General features: G+C 43.3%; 1 protein-coding gene across 1 annotated transcript; it reads left to right on the plus strand.

The window, feature by feature from the left end:
• Positions 1-4,452: 4,452 nt before the first annotated feature.
• Positions 4,453-14,990, plus strand: LOC121563723 (isocitrate dehydrogenase [NAD] subunit alpha, mitochondrial). Its single transcript, XM_045214361.1, has 11 exons — positions 4,453-4,584; positions 4,945-5,010; positions 5,218-5,301; positions 5,451-5,565; positions 9,269-9,456; positions 11,818-11,951; positions 12,613-12,715; positions 13,031-13,095; positions 13,366-13,450; positions 13,792-13,944; positions 14,331-14,990. Exons 1-11 carry the CDS (start codon positions 4,558-4,560, stop codon positions 14,412-14,414), a joined length of 1,104 nt encoding a protein of 367 aa, XP_045070296.1. The 5' UTR covers positions 4,453-4,557; the 3' UTR covers positions 14,415-14,990.
• The last annotated feature ends 180 nt before the right edge of the window (positions 14,991-15,170 follow it).

Raw genomic sequence — 15,170 nt, forward strand, 5'->3', positions numbered from 1 at the left:
ACATTTTAGCAGACGCTCTTATCCAGAGTGCATACATTATTTTTTATTTTTTTTCATATCCCCCAATAGGGTTATATCCATAAAGGTCTGAATCTGTAGTCCTATAATAACAGGGTTATATCCATAAAGGTCTGAATCTGTAGTCCTATAATAACAGGGTTATATCCATAAAGGTCTGAATCTGTAGTCCTATAATAACAGGGTTATATCCCAGGGTAGGGGAGGGAATGTCCGGCAGGGATGTAGCTCAGTTGATAGAGCATGGCGTTTGCAACGCCAGGGTTGTGGGTTCGATTCCCATGGGGGGCCAGTATAAAAAAAAATATATATATATATATGTATTCACTAACTGTAAGTCGCTCTGGATAAGAGCGTCTGCTAAATGAGTAAAATGTAAATGTAAATGTAAAGGTCTGAATCTGTAGTCCTATAATAACAGGGTTATATCCATAATAAATAAAGAGAAAGGCAGTTCGCCATCTGGTGGTGGAGATATGTAGAAAGGATTGGACGGAGGATTTATCAGGGGTGTCAAACTCATTCAATGGAGGGCCTAGTGCAGGGGTATTCCACTGTTACCCTAATACAGGGTTTCCCAAACTGGGTCCTGGGACCCCCCCGGGTGCACATTTTGGTTGTTGCCCTAGCACTACACAGCTTATTCAAATAACCAAGCTTTGATTGTGTAGTGTTACGGGGAAGAAGAAGAAAAAAGTGCATCCAGGGGGGACCCAAGGACTGAGTTGGGAAAACCCTGCCCTACGAGGTCCGGAGTATGTTGGTGTTCTGTTCTACCTGATTATTAATCGCACACACCTGGTGTCCCAGGTCTAAATCAGTCAGGGGAACAATGAAACAACACAGTGGAACTGGTTTGAAGGTCCAGAGTTGAGTTTGAGGAGCCTAGTGTCAGCTGGTATTTGGTTTTTTCCTTTCAATGAAGACCTAGATAACCAGGTGAGGGGAGTTCCTTACTATTTAGTGACCTTAATTCATCAATCAAGTACAATGGAGGAGCGCCGTAAACCCATAGACACTTGGCCCTCTGTGGAATGAGTTGGACACGTGAAGTACATATTTGAGTTGTACAACAAAGTAGCATTGGTGGAAAAAGTACAAAATGTTCATACTTGGGTAAAAGTAAAGATACCTTTATAGAAAATGACTAAAGTAAAAGTCACCCAGTAAAATACTACTTGAGTAAAAGTATTTGGTTTTAAATATACTTTAGTATCAAAAGTAAAAGTATAAATCATTTCAAATTCCTTATATTAATCAAACCAGATGGCACCATAACGGATAGCCAGGGGCACACTCCAACACTCAGACATCATTTACAAACAAAGCATGTTTTTAGTGAGTCCTCCAGATCAGAGGCAGTAGGGATGACCAGGGATGTTCTCTTGATAAGTGCGTTTATTTGACCATTTTCCTGTCCTGCCAAGCATTCAAAATGTAACGTACTTTTGGGTGTCCGGGAAAACGAATGGAGTAAAAAGTACATTATTTACTTTACACCACTGCAAAGTAGGCATATTATGTCGATCAAAACCAGTAATTTTCAACGTGCATTATTTTACTGAAGTGCTTTTATCGCGGATTTGTTTCACGTTGTAGTATTAAGATAAACAGACATTAGATACATTGCTGATGGTAGGTTGAGGAGAGGGATTTTTGAAATCGTTGAGAAACAAACAAACTTTACTCGGTGTGGCGGAGGTTCCGCACGGCCGTGCTGTGAATGGGTCAGAGATGGTGATGGAGAGGAAAGGGAAGCAAGTATGGAACATAGTGGTACAAATAAAGGAGGGAGTAAGAAAGAAAAAAAGAAAGCGAGAGAGAAAGGGATTAGGGGTATGAAGGGGAGCGAGAGGTCTACGGAGGTAGAGAGGAGGCAGAAAAGGAAGTTTGAGGAGAGCAACCTAGCTTCCAACGCTAGCGGAAGTTCGGAGGCAGAAAGTGCCGCGGAAGGGCAAGATAAGACACGAGAGGAACATGGAGGTGAGGAGGAGCATAAAGTGATTATGAAGTTTAGGGAGGAAGGGGGAGTTGGGGCGATGAGTCCGATAAGGTTGACGGCTGTGATAAAAGAGTTGATTGGGGAAGTTGTTAATGCTAAAGTGTTAAGAGATGGGAGATTGTTGGTGTGCTGTAAGGACATGGCGCAGGGGGAAAAGGCTATCGGAGTGAAGCAAATAGGGAAGTGTGAGGTGGAGTCGAGCAGCTGGACTGATCAAGCAGGGAAGCAGTGGAGTAAAGGGGTGATAACAGGAGTGCCTGTGAGTGTTAGCACTGAAGAGATAAGGGAACATTTGAGAGGAGGCGTTCTAGTGAATGCACAAAGATTGCAAGCAACAAGGGGTGGAGATAGGGTAGATAGCACTTATATTCTGTTAAATTTCTAAGGACCGGGTAATGCCAAATAAGGTAACGTGTGAGAGCTTATGTACTGAAACCTTTTAAGATGTTATAACTGCCAGAGGTTTGGGCATGTGGCAACAGTCTGTAAAGAGAAAAAGAGGTGTGCCAGGTGTGGAGGAGTATGGGTAGTGTGGAGATGGTGGACAACCAAAGTGCTGCAACTGTGGTGGGTGCTCATAGTGTGGCATATAGTGGGTGTGAGGCTATGAAGAAGGCAGTGGAGGTGGTCCAGGAGAGAAGGGTGTCATATGCTGAGGCAGTGAGGGTGTTCCAGGAGAGAAGGGTGTCATATGCTGAGGCAGTGAGGGTGATCCAGGAGAGAAGGGTGTCATATGCTGAGGCAGTGAGGGTGGTCCAGGTCCAGGGAGATACAGGTTCAAGGGAGAGATGGGTAGGAGCATCTAGACCGGGGATTACGGGGCAGGTGGGCAGCGATATGGTATACATAGAAAAGAGAAAGCTGGTGATGTTTATAGCAGGAGCTATCAATAGCACCGATAAAGTAGAGTCTAAAAACGGAGAGGATTAAACTAATGGTGAAAGCTGCTGGGAGACATTTGAGTATGACAGGGTTGACATGGGAAGAGGTTGGAGATGACCTCAATCAGCCGATGGTGGAGCCATGTATTACTGGATCTTAGTTATGGTGGTAGTACTACAATGGAATGCTCCAAGCCTGTTGGCTAATGGCCAGGAATTCAAGCAGTTCATTGTTGACTTGCTAGCTAAGCCGGATGTGATTTGTGTGCAGGAAACATGGCTCAAAACCGAATGTGGAGTTTATTATACAGGGATATGTAGTGGTTCGTAGGGACCTGTGGTGTGCCACCTTCATAAAGCAAGGAATTCCCTACAGGATGAGGCAAAGGTATTGAACAGGAGTATGAGGTCGTGGAGGTGTGGCTGAGGGGAGGGGTGCTAGTGGTAGTGAATTACTATAATCTGTGTCAGATATTGGACCAGGAAGTGCTGGAGTGGGTGGAACGGATGGATGGAAATGGACAAGTGATGGAAGGATGGGGTTGTTAATCAAGCTAGATATTATGGGGGTAGGAGGAAGAATGTACAACTGGATAAAGGATTTCCTGTTTGGAAGGTCTATCCAGGTGAGGGTGGGGAAGTCTTTATCAGGCAGCTACTTGGTGGATAATGGTACACCGCAGGGGAGCGTGATGAGTCCTCTGTTGTTCTCAATCATGATCAGTGATGTTTACTCTCAGGTACAGCCGGATATAGGGAGGTCGTTATTTGCAGACGATGGGGCCTTATGGAAGAGGGGAAGAAATGTGCCATACATAGTCAGGAAGGTGCAGGAAGTAATTGATGAGGTAGAGCGGTGGGCATTAATGTGGGGATTCAGGTTCTCTGTAGAGAAAACTCAGACAGTGTTCTTTACCAGGAGGAAGGTGGGAGGTGAGGTATGCTTGAGGTTATATGGGAGAAACCTGGAGAGGGTGGGGGCCTTCAGGTTCCTTGGGGTATACTTTGAAACTAGACTGACCTGGGCAGAACACATTGAGAGAGTGGTGGGAAAGTGTAAGAAGGTGCTAAATGTGATGCGCTGTCTGACGGGGAAGGAGTGGGGGGGTTGGGCGTTCCTCATTGACTGAGTCTCCAGTCCTTTAGCTCATGTAGCAGACAAGACCTGCTTTATGAGGTGCTACAAACCCATGGCAGGATTAAACAGAAGGGTATTCATTATTGTCAGGAAATAGAGACTGTGGAGCATGTATTGCTGCAGTGCAGGCAGTATCAGAGAGAGGATGAGATTAAGTATGAGGGAGAAGGGGATACAGGAAATTAGTTTAAAGAGTATATTGAGTAGGACGTCATTAGATATAGTATCACATATTCTGTTGTATTTTTTAAGAGAAACTGGGTTGGCAGGTAGGATTTAGTTTATCCCTGTCTCTGGGCCACACTCCAGTACGGTAGGTGGCGGTAATGCACCATAACATAAATAAACCCCACAGAAGAAGAAGAAGAAGAAGAAGAAGAAATTTGTCCAATCTGGAAACACATGAACGTAGTCGCTCTGACCACGGCTTCGCGCAAGTGACGACAGCATCGGCTTCCAGCCCGGAAGTCCCGGTAGCGGCAGAGCAGAGCCGCGGAGGACCAAATTAACACGGCAGTATGGCTAGCAACGCGTGGAGGTCAATGGTAAGAAAATGCCGTTTGTCAGCGTCAAAATAATTAAATGTAACTTGGCATGTATTGGATTTATGTGTGTGTAATGTAAGCTCATGTGCTCGAATGACTTTGTTGGTTGTATAATGTTATTTCCATGGATTTTCTGTGAGGCCTTTTACTGTGCGTGTGTCCTTGTCTTCCTACTACTGTAGCGAGCTATGCTATGTTTATCTGCCTAATGCTTGACAATTGACATTTCGTGTTTGTCAATATGTTTCCGATTCAATCTCACTAGACTAGAGATACAGTTTGTGGATGTTGTTGTGATACATTGTATCTGCGCGGTAGTAATTTTGCAGCAATAACCTTTCGCTCATCTCCCTGCTTCAGCTCTCTCACGTCGTGGGGGCAGCAAAGAGACCGACGGTATGTTCAAGATCTGTTTTCAGCAGGGGGGTAAGTCAAGGACTGAGAACTAGACTACAAGTCTACACCTGTCTTTTATACAAGTTCTCCCTCATTGCCAAAAATGCTGAAATTACGTAATTCATGATCCAGTGTTGAGTGTGTTATGGATTACCTTTCCAACCATGGCCTAAGGTCAGTCCTAATATGTAATCCCTTTAAAACAGATTTTAAAAGGGGTTTGTTTTCTCTTTACAGCTGCAAACTGTTACATTAATTCCTGGGGATGGAATCGGTCCAGAAATATCTGTGGCTGTCATGAAGATTTTCGAGTCTGCTAAGGTAAGCTGGAAAAGCTGTCAAACTCTCTCACACACAGCAAATTGTAGGGTTAACAGCAGAACATAATGCCATTTGCATGGAAAGTTTTACAGAACATTTACTGGATTCCTCTCTGTACCATTCTAAGTCCTCTCTTTACCACCCGTTAGGTTCCAATCCAGTGGGAGGAGAGGAATGTGACAGCTATCCAGGGCCCAGGTGGTAGATGGATGATCCCTCCAGACTGTAAGGAGTCTATGGACAGGACCCTGATCGGGTTAAAAGGTAGGTAGCAGCCACAGAGATCCTATGTAATTCTATGGTAGCAGGTACCTGCATGCTCATGATGTACATAATGTACTGAAGTCAGCTGAAAAAGAAGACCCTCCTGCAGGCGGCATCAAAGGGGATGGAGTTGAGTTCATAGGGGATGGAGTTGAGTTCATAGGGGATGGAGTTGAGTTCATAGGGCAGGGGTGTCAAACTCATTTTAGCTCAGGGGCCACATGGAGGAAAATCTGTTCCCAAGTGGGCCGGACCGGAAAAATCATGGTATATATAACTTAAAAACAACAACTTCAGATTGTTTTCTTTGTTTTAATACGATCAACATACAACATAAAGCTGGAGCCTGAGGACAGTGTGTCCAAAATAGTACAAGCACAACATCACTATTAATCATAAAACACGTCAAGTTTATTTGAAAATTCGAAAGAAAAAGAACACACAAACACGCACTGCCTCAGTGATTAACAGAACTGTTTCACAGATCACATAAAAGAAATGTAGATAAAAATAATGAAATCCTGTTCCCCAAATAAGTGCAAGAACCACAGAGTCAAGAATAGGTTAAATATACAAATAAAATAAAATCAATTAAAAACAATAGCACATCAACATAAAAACATATAAACATAAATCTGAAAGCGTTGCTCAAACTCCCGTAACAGTCCCGTTATTTTATCTTTGAACCGCTTCATGTCTGCCACATGTTGGGTCGCGCACACATTTTTCAGACAGGGGAAGTGAGCTGCATCACCACCGGCAAGTTGCGTCTCCCACAATGACAGCTTCAACTTGAAAGAACGTATGCTGTCATAATACTGCGTGACAACTTTGTTGCGCCCTTGCAGCTGTTTGTTCAAGTTATTCAGGTGCTCTGTAACATCCACCATAAATGCAAGGTCCTGCATCCATTCTGCGGAATGAAATTCTAACACTGGTTTGCCCTTTTCTTCCATGAACTGTTCAATTTCTTCTCGTAAATCAAAGAAACGCCTCAGCACAGCACCTCGGCTTAACCATCTTACCTCAGTGTGGTATGGCAGGCCATAGATGTGGTCTTTCTCTCTGAGAAGGCTGTCAAACTGACGGTGATTCAGGCTTCTGGATCGGATGAAATTAACAGTTTGGATGACCACCTTCATGACGTTATCCATCTGTAATGACTTGCAACACAAAGCCTCCTGGTGCAAAATACAGTGAAAAGTCAAAAAATCACGTCCTCCATTTGCAGATTGCACTTTCTCTCTGAACTTTGTCACAACGCCTGCTTTTTTCCCGATCATTGAGGGCGCACCATCTGTAGCCAGGCTGACAGCGCAGGACCAGTCCACTCCGACCCTGTCCAGCGCGCCGACGAGTGCGGTAAAAATATCAGCTGCTGTCGTTGTATCTGTCATCGGCACCAACTCCACGAACTCCTCGGTGACGGTCAATGTGTCATCAACTCCGCGGATGAAAATGGCCAGTTGTGCAACATCTGTAATGTCCGTGCTTTCATCAATTGCAACTGAAAACGCAATAAATGACTTTACTTTTTGCTTCAACTGGCTGTCCAAATCCACTGAAAGATCGGAAATCCTGTCTGCAACTGTGTTTCTTGTCAGGCTGATATTTGCAAAAGCCTGCCGCTTTTCAGGGCACACAATCTCCGCTGCCTTCATCATGCATGTTTTTACAAATTCACCCTCACTAATTGGTTTTGAAGCCACTGCGATTTCATTAGCAATGAGGTAGCTAGCTTTCACTGCAGCGTCACTGATGTCTCGGCTGTGAGTAAACACAGACTGCTGTTTCTTCAGACCCGCCAACAGTTCATTCACCTTCTCTCATCTCCGCTGTCCTTGAAAGTTGTCATATTTGTCGGCATGAAGACTCACATAGTGGCGACGAAGGTTATATTCTTTCAGCACTGCAACATGCTCTGAACACACCAAACATACAGCTTTCCCATTCAATTCCGTGAATAAATAGAAGGATGACAATTTTTCTTGGAACACTCTGCACTCTTCGTCCACTTTTCTCTTTTTTGACAGAGACATATTGGGGCAATGAGGGTGCCAAAGCACATAATGTTAAAAGTAGAAGCCGTAATAAATATCGCGGGCAAAACAAAGTAGCTCATTGGCTGCACGTGCTTGACCTACTTGCTCTGCCCCGGTATAAACAGTTTGCTTGCTTAACACAATTGCTATTGCGCCATCCAGTGGACGCAATTGGAACAGCAGTTTATTTTATTGAAAAATTGCAGCGCATTTTTATACTTGACAAAATTATTATTATTATTTTTTATTATTATTATTATTTTTTTATTTTTTTATTATTATTATTATTATTATTATTTTTTATCATCTCGCGGGCCGGATTAAACCCGTTTGCGGGCCTGATCCGGCCCGCGGGCCGGACGTTTGACACCCCTGTCATAGGGGATGGAGTTGAGTTCACAGGGGATGGAGTTGAGTTCACAGGGGATAGTATGTAGGGTTCACAGGGGATAGTAGCCTATGTGTTCAAATCACATTTCATTGGTTCTCTGTAGCTCAACTGGTAGAGCACGGTGCTTGTAACGCCAGGGTAGTGGGTTCGATCCCCGGGACCACCCATACACAAAAAATGTATGCACGCATGACTGTAAGTCGCTTTGGATAAAAGCGTCTGCTAAATGGCTTATTATTATTATTATTGTTATTATTATTATTATTATTATTATTGGTCACATATATAGCAGATGTTATTGCGGGTGTAGCGAAATGCTTGTGCTCCTAGTTCCAACAGTGCAGTAGTGTCTAACAATTCACAATAATACACACAATTCTAAAAGTAAAAGAATGGAATTAAGAAATATACATATTAGGACGAGAAATGTCGGAGTGGCATTGACTAAAATACAGTAGAATAGAGTATATACATGAGATGAGTAAAGCAGTATTCAGTAGATAAAAACAGAAAATGTTTGAAAAAGTTTTGCAACTGAAAATGGAAACAAGTATTTTATTTGAAGTACAGGTAGTCCCTCCCTGTTTCAGTCTTATTTACTTCCGTTTGGTTCCTAATGAACAGTAACCTGGTGTTTTAAAGGCCCAGTGCAGTCAAAAAATAGATTTTCCTGTGTGTTTTTAAAAATATATATTTCCACACTGAGGTTGGAATATTACTATGATGTTTTGAACATGAGGATAATGCCCATTTAGGGTAAGAGCTGTATTAAAAGACTGCCAGAAATGTCGGCCTCTTGTGGTGGGATGGCGTTTAGCCCGGTGACCACCTGAAAACAATCACACTAAGGTACTCCGCTGTTAGCCAGAAATGTCAGCCTCTTGTGGTGGGATGGCGTTTAGCCCGGTGACCACCTGAAAACAATCACACTAAGGTACTCCGCTGTTAGCCAGAAATGTCAGCCTCTTGTGGTGGGATGGCGTTTAGCCCGGTGACCACCTGAAAACAATCACACTAAGGTACTCCGTTGTTAGCCAGAAATGTCAGCCTCTTGTGGTGGGATGGCGTTTAGCCCGGTGACCACCTGAAAACAATCACACTAAGGTACTCCGTTGTTAGCCAGAAATGTCAGCCTCTTGTGGTGGGATGGCGTTTAGCCCGGTGACCACCTGAAAACAATCACACTAAGGTACTCCGTTGTTAGCCAGAAATGATTTGATGTTGAGATAAAAACGTCTGCGTTGGACTCCGCCCTCCTCTGTGTGTGTAGGCCCCCTGAAGACGCCCATCGCAGCCGGCCACCCCTCCATGAACCTGCTACTCAGGAAGACCTTTGACCTGTATGCCAATGTGCGTCCCTGCGTGTCCATCGAGGGCTACAAGACCCCCTACACCGACGTCGACCTGGTCACCATCAGGGAGAACACTGAGGGAGAGTACAGCGGCATCGAGCACATAGTAAGTAGCTATGGTAACAGGGTCACGTTCAGTAGGAGGGAAATGGAAGCGAATGTTTTGAGTGAAACCGATTTTTCAAATGTGTGGATTTCAAAGTGAATGTGCCAATCTGTAAAATGGCTGCAGCTAACAGTGAGGGGGGGAAACTACAGAGGGAACGAACACGTAGCGGTAGCTACCTCGTATGTTAAAATGGCTGCAGCTAACACTGACTACAGAGGGATAGAACACGTAGCGGTAGCTACCTCGTATGTTAAAATGGCTGCAGCTAACACTGACTACAGAGTGATGGAACACGTAGCGGTAGCTACCTAGTATGTTAAAATGGCTGCAGCTAACACTGACTACAGAGGGATAGAACACGTAGCGGTAGCTACTTCGTATGTTAAAATGGCTGCAGCTAACACTGACTACAGAGGGATAGAACACGAAGCGGTAGCTACTTCGTATGTTAAAATGGCTGCAGCTAACACTGACTACAGAGGGATAGAACACGTAGCGGTAGCTACTTCGTATGTTAAAATGGCTGCAGCTAACACTGACTACAGAGTGATGGAACACGTAGCGGTAGCTACCTAGTATGTTAAAATGGCTGCAGCTAACACTGACTACAGAGTGATAGAACACGTAGCGGTAGCTACCTCGTATGTTAAAATGGCTGCAGGTAACACTGACTACAGAGGGATAAAACACGTAGCGGTAGCTACCTCGTATGTTAAAATGGCTGCAGCTAACACTGACTACAGAGGGATAGAACACGTAGCGGTAGCTACTTCGTATGTTTGCTGGAACGTTTGTTCAGGAGAATAATTAATTGGCTGATCCCTCCTACTGACCAGAGGGGTATATACTACAAAGCAGGATCAATGAGTTAGCCAGCTAACTTTGATAAACAACCAGAAATAACTATGGATTTTTTGGGGGGGTTAATTAAGAAAGCTAAACTTAGAAAGGTGTTTTTGTTTGTTGAGTCAGAATATCTAGTCAGCTAGCTAACTCCTTGATCCTGCTTCGTAGTATTCCTCTGGATGGAATATTCTTACAGCAATACCATGCAGGGATGTGTTCATTTAGGTATGAAATGGTAGAGAATGTTTTGAAATGGAGGTGAAACAAAGAGGTCCTACCTGAACATGTCCAAGAAGAATGTTCAGGTTATTATTATTATTATTATTAACGGCTACGTTGTGCCCTGCTGAACATGACCCAGTATTTCAACACTCGAGTGGGTCCTTATTAGGGCATCTGGTGTAGATTCCAGAGCAAATGTCAGCACTAAAAATGGTTGCGAATGGTTTGACAGGTCTGACTGAATGTCACGTTAACTGTGATGTGACGACTCTGGTCAGTCGTTTTTCAGCTCTTTTTTTATAAGCAGCTGTTCAAGGCTTAGAGCTGAGCCGTCCGTATTTTCAGTGTGGTGTTGTGTGGAATGTGTTCTCGGTTATTGAAACCGTTTTATCTGGGTTGGACAGGGCACAACACAACACTGGTGATTTGGTTATTCTCCAGGTGTTCCTTAGGGAAGCCAGAGGAACAGCAGCTCCACTAACCAGACCACCACCCCAGTTTGGTTATTCTCCAGGTGTTCCTTAGGGAAGCCAGAGGAACAGCAGCTCCACTAACCAGACCACCACCCCAGTCTCTAACCCTAGTGTGCCCTAATGTATGTTCATCAAATTCTCTCTCTAAGTTCTCCTTTCTTCACTTCGTTTTTTTTTTTTTCAACTAAAGGTATTGTATGTTATTCCTACATAGCTGCTATCTTAATTTGATCGCTCTTGTCGCAGAGAATTTTAAGCAGGAAATGCGAACTTGTAGTGTGTTCAATGTTTTAAAAAGGCTTCTAAAGTTTTATAATTTCCACTTTAAAATGTCAGACTTGATTTGCCCAAATGAAAAAATGTATCAACCCCAACAAAAATGTCAATTTTAATAATAATCGACATAATAATTAACATTTCCTGTTGCTGCAGGATTATTTTCCTGCTGTGCGAAACTGGTCAAATTTAAAGATGGCACATCTGTAACTTCTTGACGACGTCACTTCCTTTACAGTGAAATCCCATTGGATGTAGTCGCCACCACAGGCTGAGAGGACTTTTCATTTCTCCACTGATGGTTATGAATATCTTATATAAATCTTCTCTTCCATTTTAATTTGTCCAGTTAAATTGTTTTTTTAAAGTAGCTCAGTTGTCTTTCCCAGTTGTTACTGTCCCTCAGAACATTTTTATGACCCATGTAGGTCATGAGTGACTACATCACTGATTCAAAATATTTTTTATTCTGTATGGTTAATGAAGTCATCCATTGTTTTGATTTAGGCTAATGTGATCGTCTCCTCCTCTTGTGTGGTAGATCGTTGACGGCGTGGTTCAGAGCATCAAACTCATCACGGAAGATGCCAGTCGACGTATCGCTGAGTATGCCTTTGAGTATGCAAGAAATAACCAAAGAAACAGCGTCACGGCCGTTCACAAAGCCAACATCATGTAAGTCTTACAGCTCCAGAATCAAATAGGCTGTGGAATCTTTTTAGAAATGTTAAATTTTTATCCTTGTGGATCATTTCAAAATGAGAAGCGATGATCAGTAAAAATCTAACTTGTATGTTTTATAACAAATGTTGACTAAATGTGTGATCACCATGGGGTCAATTACAGTCAAAACAGAATGATAATATATAAAATGAAAATGTTATTGGTCACGTACACATATTTTTGCAGATGTTATCGCAGGTGCAGCGAAATGCTTACGTTCTTTGCTCCGAAGTGCAGTAATACCTAGCAATACAAAACGATACGCTCAAATAAATGTTTTTATTAAATAAATAAAATATAATAATGAGCTAATCAATGGCACCACTATTCAGGCATTTGGCTCCCGAGTGGCGCAGCGGTCTAAGGCACTGCATCTCAGTGCTTGAGGCGTCACTACAGACCCCCTGGTTCGATTCCAGGCTGTATCACAACCGGCCGTGATTGGGAGTCCCATAGGGCGGCGCACAATTGGCCCAGCGTCGTCCGGGTTTGGCCGGTGTAAAGCTGTCATTTGCAAATAAGAATTTGTTCTTAACTGACTTGCCTAGTTAAATAAAGGTTTAAATAAATTAAAATGAAACTAATGTGCCTCGGGTTTTGATGTTTTGACTAGGCGTATGTCAGATGGGCTGTTCCTGAGGAAATGCAGAGAGGTGGCTGAGAGCTTCAAGGACATCAAGTTTACTGAGATGTACCTGGACACCGTGTGTCTCAACGTGTGTACACTCCTTCACACTGTTCTAATACTTGACGCTGTTTTGATGCATGTCACATTCTCTGTCCTAAAGCCTCATTTACACCTACCGCTTCAATCGAAGGTCTGCTCCCGTCTGCGTGTTTTCGACGCAGAGATGTGTCCATGCCGACGGGAGTGGGAAGTTCGATATTGCGTCGTTTCGTTTGGCGCAGACCTAGCAGATGACCCCGGAAGCAGTAGATGGGGGGGGGGAAATTAGGCTGAATGAGTTTCTCATGTTGAAGCAGTTGATGGAAATGGGGGCTTAATCAGGTTCTGGTGTTGAATGTTTCAGATGGTGCAAGATCCGACCCAGTTTGACGTGCTGGTGATGCCCAACCTGTACGGGGACATTCTCAGGTCACTTTCTATTTATTTCAATGGATCTATATTCATTAACCGCTATTAAAATGCAATGCGTTTTAAGCTATTCATTCAAACATGAATAGCTTAGCAGAGTTTGGTCGTATGGGGCCCAATACTGGCTTTATAATAATAATAAAATGCCATTTAGCAGACGCTTTTATCCAAAGCGACTGACTTTAATATGTGTTGCGTTAATGTGACTAGATGATTCTGCTTACTAAAGGCTGTGGCTACTGATAGTGTTGTGTGTGTCATGTATTGCAGTGATCTTTGTGCTGGACTTATTGGAGGTCTGGGAGTCACTCCTAGTGGAAACATTGGCGCCAACGGAGTCGCCATTTTTGAATCGGTTTGTCTCCCGCTTTACCTGGCCGTTGTTATCCGAAAGATGTTTAGCTACTCTGTCTCAACTGTTTTGATAGAATGCATGGGCTTCTTGTCCCGTGCCAGTATATTGTGCAATACCTAAATATATGTTTGGACTTCCCACTCTTCCAACAAAACAATAATATATTTCAATAAGTCGTCCATTCTAATCAATGTACGGAAGCTGTTCCAGTGTTGGGAGTAGAAGTTTTAATATTATCCCTGTACCCTGAGGGTATGAAAAAATGTATGCACTCACTAACTGTAAGTCGCTCTGGATAAGAGCGTCTGCTAAAATGAATAAAATGACTAAAATGTATCCAGGTCCACGGGACGGCCCCTGATATAGCCGGTCTGGACATGGCCAACCCTACGGCTCTGCTGCTCAGCGCTGTGATGATGCTGCGTCACATGGGAATGCACGACTACGGCAAGAAGATCGAGACCGCCTGCTTCGACACCATCAGAGACAAGCAGGTGGGGGCATTTATTTTTTTTTTTTTTTTTACCCCAATAGTGACTATTGTGGCTCTTGCGTGTCGGTGCCGGAATACATTTTGAAGTGGAGGTGCCCCGGGGAGGAGGAGGAGTAGTTCCTTGTTATTGGAGGACAGCTCAGAGCGTCTGCTCTCTTCTATCCGATGCCTAAGGGGAGGGAGGCGAATGTTTGGGTAGTCGGTTTACAATATGTTGGGTCCCCTGGACACCACACCTCCTTCCGGTGCCCAATGCTCTTATGTATTCTTTCTGTAGATCTAACAAGATGACAGGTTTTTTTTTTTTGTCAGTTGGTCATTTGTATGCAAAAATCTGCTTTGGCTTTTTTAAAATGAATTCATTTGGCTGTTTCTCTCCTCTCCCAGGTGCTGACGGGGGACCTTGGTGGGAAGTCAAAGTGCTCCGAGTTTACAGAGGAGATCTGCCGTAGAGTGCGAGACATGGACTGAAACTACAACTGTTGATTCTGAAGAAGACTTCATAGGAATTCAACCACTTCTTTGAACTTTACTCCTAAAGACTCTGGGCGTGTTCCAGGTTGTCAGTACTGCAGTCACGATGCCGCTGCACATCTTAGATTACTATATCATATTTATGTAGGTTCCTGAGAAGAGACAATTCTCCAGGTTTTCTAGAAATAGACATTGGATAATCCGTGCGGTGTGACTGCAATAAATCACAACCTGGAACGCATATATGGATGGATATTCCCTCTTAAGGTGTATTTACGCACAATTTTACTCACATGACATTACCTAAATGGAATGGAATCATTTCATGGCGCAAACTTCCCCAAAGTTATACTTGCCTCTATACTGCGGAGCACTCCACCTGTGTTGTCCGGCAGTGGTTCTGATAGTTGCTAGTAATTTTTTTTAAATGGTAAATGTAATGCTAACAGCTTAATTGTATTTTATTTATTATTTCTACCACAGTTTCCTGTGCATGAATGGATTGGATTGTACCAGTGTCTCATGTTTATGCAGCTCTTTTCAGTTCCATACATAAAACATAAGATTACATGACTTAAGCCTGATGTCTCATTTATTTCTGTTAAACAGGAAGAGTTGAAGAACAGTGTATTGTTATTGCAAAGCCAGTTGGGTTAATTTTCACAGGGATTTGATGACGTATTATCTCGTATCCCTCAGTCAACCATCTGTGTTTATGGAAGGTCACTTTGACCTATATAATATCGTCAAACA

This window comes from Coregonus clupeaformis, unplaced genomic scaffold (genome assembly GCF_020615455.1).
Source record: "Coregonus clupeaformis isolate EN_2021a unplaced genomic scaffold, ASM2061545v1 scaf0244, whole genome shotgun sequence".
NCBI classification, from domain to species: Eukaryota; Metazoa; Chordata; class Actinopteri; order Salmoniformes; family Salmonidae; genus Coregonus; species Coregonus clupeaformis.